The sequence below is a fragment of the Etheostoma spectabile genome, chromosome 13, assembly GCF_008692095.1.
Source record: "Etheostoma spectabile isolate EspeVRDwgs_2016 chromosome 13, UIUC_Espe_1.0, whole genome shotgun sequence".
In the NCBI taxonomy this organism is placed as follows: domain Eukaryota; kingdom Metazoa; phylum Chordata; class Actinopteri; order Perciformes; family Percidae; genus Etheostoma; species Etheostoma spectabile.
Window position 1 is genome coordinate 25,989,995 of NC_045745.1, and position 6,015 is coordinate 25,996,009.

At 40.7% G+C, this 6,015-nt stretch overlaps 1 protein-coding gene across 1 annotated transcript in view; it reads left to right on the plus strand.

The window, feature by feature from the left end:
- Positions 1-6,015, plus strand: part of zgc:163098 (U2 snRNP-associated SURP motif-containing protein) — a 14,154-nt gene that overhangs the window by 5,089 nt on the left and 3,050 nt on the right. The window contains exons 10-19 of the mRNA XM_032534056.1: positions 1,138-1,181; positions 2,554-2,658; positions 2,747-2,813; positions 3,056-3,225; positions 3,320-3,482; positions 3,584-3,663; positions 3,750-3,837; positions 3,918-4,046; positions 4,226-4,400; positions 4,636-4,716. Of these exons, the coding sequence (XP_032389947.1) occupies positions 1,138-1,181; positions 2,554-2,658; positions 2,747-2,813; positions 3,056-3,225; positions 3,320-3,482; positions 3,584-3,663; positions 3,750-3,837; positions 3,918-4,046; positions 4,226-4,400; positions 4,636-4,716 (1,102 nt within the window). The remainder of the gene's footprint in view (positions 1-1,137; positions 1,182-2,553; positions 2,659-2,746; positions 2,814-3,055; positions 3,226-3,319; positions 3,483-3,583; positions 3,664-3,749; positions 3,838-3,917; positions 4,047-4,225; positions 4,401-4,635; positions 4,717-6,015) is intronic.

A 6,015-nucleotide genomic window follows, 5' to 3' on the forward strand; every position in this document is an offset into this window, starting at 1 on the left:
TTTTTGTAACGTTACTAGTTGTTGTAACAGCATCTGAAAAAAAACTACAAGGTCTGCTAGGCCGAAAAGAATGTTAATCTCCTGATATAAAAATTGACGCCGTCAATAACACGTTTTACTGACAGCACTAATATATGCATACTATAACTACTATAACATTATTATAACTATAGCTATATATACTGCAATGGAGTCCTGTCTGGGGTCCCCAGCAAAACCATGAACAGGCTCCAGTATGTCTAAAACTCTGCCGCCAGTGCCCTTACCCACACCAAGACCTGGCAGCACATCACCCCAACCCTCATCCACCTTTACTGGCTCCCAGTTAAGTCCCGCATCAAACATAAAATCCTCCTTTTCATCTTCAAATCCTTCCTTGCCCTGGCCCCACAGAACCTCTCCGACTTCCTCCATCCATACACCCGGTCCTCGGACGCTGGCCTGCTCTCCATTCCCCACACCAGACTCTGTACCTTTGTAGACAGAGCCTTTAGTGTTGCAGCCCAATCCTTCTAGAACACCCTCCCTGCAGATATCTGAAATGCTACATCCCTACAAAAACAAACTCCTAAAACACCACCTGTTTACGACAAGACCTATAACCTCCCTTAGCTTAGCAACAATGATTCTGTAAAGTTTCCTTGCGTTTCATGAAATGTGGTATATGAATAATAATTATTATTATTAATATAAAAATTAAAATACAAGCATTAGATACTGCAGTGGGTCCCGTGAGTGATTCCAAATAAATGCATTTCTAAGAAACAAAACTAATTTGTCACCAATCATTGTAAAAAGTTGGGAATCATGTTATTATGCATGTTTTTGTTAATTCATGTAAGTGATCACCTTGTCTGTGCAGTTCCATATCACAGGATGCAAGGGTATAGAAAGTCACATATTCAAAGTAACATAACATTTTGACTGTGTATACAAAATGTTAATATAAACCGTTTTAGATGAATTAACTCAGTTGAGCATTTTAGAATAATTTACTTAAGATGTGTCACCCTCCCCTCATTTCACTGACTATGAATGCTATCGTCGTTTTCTATGCTGTATGTATCCTGCAGTGTTTCATCTGTACAAGTACTCACTTTTTAATATTTTCACTATTTGATTTGACTTCACAAACAGACTCTGTCCGAAGCCGTAGTCAAAGTGGTTATCCCAACCGAAAGGTACACACACTCACACGTTACGCCGTCTGACCAGCTGTTATAACAAAAGTGATGTAGGACCCATACATGTTCTTTCAGGCAGGAGGTTCCAGTCCTAAGAGCTGTTAATGTATCTGACATATAGGACATGGTAACCAACCACAACTCTTTGGAGTGATGCAACACATTAGTGGACATTTTGACAAACTTATTGTAGATGCCTAAGGTCCCGATGGCCTCAGTCTTACATACAGTGAATGCAATTAGTATTTCTTTACAGACACTTGTAGTTTCTACTTCTAGTTTGCTACAATACCTTAGATAATTCATGTGGTTCCCATCATAATATTAGTGTGTGTGTTATTGTGAAAAATGAAAAGTAGTAGACTTTGTAAATGACTGTTAGAGCCATTGATTTATACCAACATCTTTGAGCCCTGGGTTTCCCCATGGGTAGGCTGAGACACTGCAGACCGATACAGCTAGAAGGCAGATAGATTTAATATTAACCCAAGTCAGATGATGTAGATTCATGCAAGTGCCATAAAACAGAGTATAAGTACTGCTTCAGGTTAGAGTAGCTAGTCATATGAAGGTTTAACTGCAGTGCTAGATCTGACACAAGATCAGGTAACACTGCATGAACATACTGTACATTAATGCTCCAGTTCAGAGAGGTTTCAGGCCTGAAGCCCCAATCTACAGTAACTTCTCTAAGTAGCTGCCTGCAGAAATGTTGTCACATTGATGCTGACTGATGTGTAGAACGTGTTTTGATTCAGTTATTGTCTGAAGGTAAACATTTTGAAACTATTGCATCTAAGGAAAATATCCTCAATTTGGTAGCCTTACAAATAAATACCAACCATGCTGGAATTTTGTAGCTGAGAACCTTTCATTACATACTTGCAGTAAAAACTGGCCTTTAAATTCTCATGTGATTATGTTGGAATCCTCTCAACAATTAAGGTAAAATGACTAAACTTAAACTTTGGATTGGGGCTTACTTATCTTAAAATCAAAGTCAGTGTTCATTAAAAGATATTGTGATTTGTGTGATTTCTTTTACCCCTTTCATGGACACAGTGACCCAGGGATATTAAAGTATGCTGACACGGTGTCTGACCAGAGACCGGTGACTATGCAGTTTTGCACAGTGTAATGTCTCAGGGGCTGTCCCCTTTTTAAGGTCAATATTTTTTAAATAGTGAATGCTATGACATGGAACAACACTGTTAGCGGTCAACTGCATTCAACCTGACGCTTAGCCTGCAGTTTGCATGGGCCACAGTAAAGTTCAGTGTAAAGAGGTATTAAAGATATCATGCTGTGACTGACAGACAGAGTGCAAACCCTGGTCTGATACACTCCTTTCCCCCCCTCCCCCACACAGGAATCTATTATTCCTCATTCACAGGATGATAGAGTTTGTGGTGCGTGAAGGCCCTGTGTTTGAAGCCATAATTATGAACAAGGAGAAAAGCAATCCAGATTACAAGTAAGTATTTCAGCACCTGGCCCAGTGTTGGTCTCATAAGTGACTTTAAGGGGTACATATTGAATTTACTCATTTGTTGTTGTCTCAGGTTCCTTTTTGACAACAAAAGCCAAGATCATGTATACTATCGCTGGAAACTGTTCTCCATCCTCCAGGTATGTATTTACAGCACAGACTTGTCTCTAAAAAAGTCTAGGAGGTATATCTGGAATAACTAAAAACTGTTCTATACTAATAATAATAATAATGCTAATACAAATTGACGTGTTAATCTCATTTTATTGGGGAATGGCTTTTAGAGTCATGCTAATTTGAATACCCCAACACATTATGAAAATGAGACTATGGTGTATCTGTATGTGACCTTCTATGTACTTCACCGTCACCTTTACCACAGGGACAGTCCCCAACAGAGTGGAGGACCGCAGATTTTCGTATGTTCCGGGGAGGCTCCATGTGGAGACCCCCTATCATAAACAACTACTCCCAGAGAGGGGAAGATAGGGAAGAGGTGGAGGAGGATGCTTCCCCTGAGGAAGAGTTGAAGAAAGGGCAGCTCAGAGCTGAGTAAGTATGTCTAGGAGGCTTAATGATGTTCATGTATGTACTGTATACAACTTAAGTTGAATTAAATGAAACTTCTCCTGTAAAAACGATGCAGGCACAGACAAAGGCTGGAGACATTGCTTAAAGAGCTCACGCCGGGCAGAGAAGATATTGGCAATGCCATGCTGTTTTGTCTTCAGCGAGCAGATGCAGCAGAGGAAGTAGTGGGACACATCACAGAATCTTTTTCCTCGCTTCAGACGCCCCTTCAGAAGAAGGCTAGTTTGCTTCCTTTAACCCTATGTATAAATTAGGTTGCACAGAATGTATATGTGAAGGGGATTTCACGTGTATTCTTTTTTTGTCCTCATTCCCACAGATTGCTAGATTGTACCTTGTGTCAGACATATTGCACAACTCGTGTGCCAAAGTGGCCAATGCATCATATTATCGTAAATAGTAAGATACTTTCCCCTGATTCAACTTCAAGACTTTTATCATCTTTTCTTCTGTGTGACAGTTTTAAAGTGTCCCTGTCTTTTCAGTTTTGAAACCAAGCTAACACAGATATTTGGAGACCTTAATGCGGCGCATAAAAACATACAAGCCAGGCTGCAGGCAGAACAGTTTAAGGTAATCACGCATGTCATTTGCCTCACACAAGGACATTTACCAAAAAATGAAAAAAACATTTGTATTTCCTATCTCCATAGCAAAAGGTCATGAGTTGTTTTAGAGCATGGGAGGACTGGGCCATATACCCGGAGCCTTATCTAATCCACCTTCAAAACATCTTTCTGGGTTTCGCAAAAGCAGTGGAGGAATCGACAGAGATAGCAAAGGTAAGCTGAATATTTATCTGCTCATTGCAGACATTCTTACCTTTTTTCTAACAGCATTTCAACAAATCAAACAGCTGTTCATGTTGAGAAATATTTGAACCAAATAAGTTGATGTTGTTTAAACATATATTTGGACATAAACAATCCAAAAGTTTGTGCACTTGCTTGTCTCCTTGCAGGAAGTATCTTGCTGTCTGGATGGTGCGCCCATCGATGGATTACCTTTACACAGAGCTCCTGTGGATGACCTGGATGGCTGCCCCTTAGGCTGGGACCCTCTAGATGGAGTCCCTGTTGATGACATAGACGGTGTTCCCTTAGGAGTTGCTATTGACGACATTGATGGAATGCCCTGTGAGTCCACCACGTATCAAAAGCATACCTTTCAACCAGAAGTCCACCATTTTCCTGCTCAAGTGTGTTGGATCCATACGCAATCAATCCACCCTCTCGGGGGTTGTTGTCTGTAGCTGAGTGTGCACTCTGATCTCCATTAACCAGGGCATGAAAGTACAGAAGATTAAGAAAGTCACAAACTTCATTAAATACCTGAACTTGTCCTGACCCAGCTGTCCGGTTTTTTCCTTAGTGGAGGAGAGCAACGTCCCTCTCTCCAGAGTGCCTTTGTCAAAGTGGGAGACGACGGGTGATGCTGGGACATTTTCTCAAGGTAATGCAAGTCAAGATGCATTTATCTACAGGTGAAACTCAAAACATTAGAATATCGTGCAAAAGTTCATTTAGTTCAGTGATTCAACTTAAAAGTAAAAACCAATATATTATAAAGACTCATTATATGCAAAGCAAGATATTTCAAGCCTTTATTTGTTATAATTTTGATGATTATAGCTTACAGCTAATGAACACCCCAAATTCAAAATCTCAGAAAAATTTAATATATGAAATCAATAAAAAGAAAAAGAATTTTAAAGTGCTCCTAGTATGCTGTTTGGCTTTTCCCCTTTTGTTTATTGTGTATCTTTTTTGTGCACGTTATAAGTTTACAAAGTGAAAAAGCCCAAAGCCCACCCCAAAGGACCATCTCCAACAGAAAACCCAAACTGCTCCAAACAGCTCGAGTGTAGTCCAGCCTTCACTTCCGTGACAAACATGCGGCACTTTGTAACACGCGTTATAATATAATATTTACCTAGCTGCTAGCGTGGCATACTAGCTAGCAGGGCTTACCTAGGTACTGCGCACTCCAAACAAAGCTGACACAGGAGTGAGATGTCTCACTCTGTAGCTAAAACAGAGAGCTCAACACACAGGGCAAAAAGGGGAGCTGCAGCAATGGGCAGTACAACAAAAATATGGTGTTCTTTGAAAATTAAACCATGTAAACCCATTTTTAATATTAAGACATAGCTTCCAGATACAACTACGGACCTATGAAAAGAAGTCATGCATATGTACTCAATACTTGGTTTGGGCCCCTTTTGCATGAATTGCTGCCTCAATGCGGCCTAGCATGGACGCTATCAGCCTGTGGTACTGCTGAGGTGTTATGGAAGACCTGGATGCTTCAGTAGCAGCCTTCAGCTCTTCTGCATTGTCCGGTCTCATGTCTCTCATCTTTCTCTTGGCAATGCCCCATAGATTCTCTATGAGGTTAAGTTCAGGCAAGTTTGCTGGCCAATCAAGCACAGTAATCCCATGGTCATTGAATCAGGTTTTGGTACTTTTGGCAGTGCGGGCAGGTGCCAAGTCCTGCTGGAAAATAAAGTCAGCATCTCCATAAAGCTTGTCTGCTGAAGGAATTATGAAGTGCTCTAAAATGATTTTCTTGTGGTATCGGATCGGTGCATAAACTCCAGTACTTCCCAATACCAGCGTTTTAGGCAGTATCAGAGGCTGTACCGATATCGGTACTGGTATCTGTATCGGATCAGATCAGATCTACTTCAAGCATCTTGGATTGTGTGCCTCTGCATTCCTCCTCCAGACTCTGGGACCTTGGTTTCCAAAT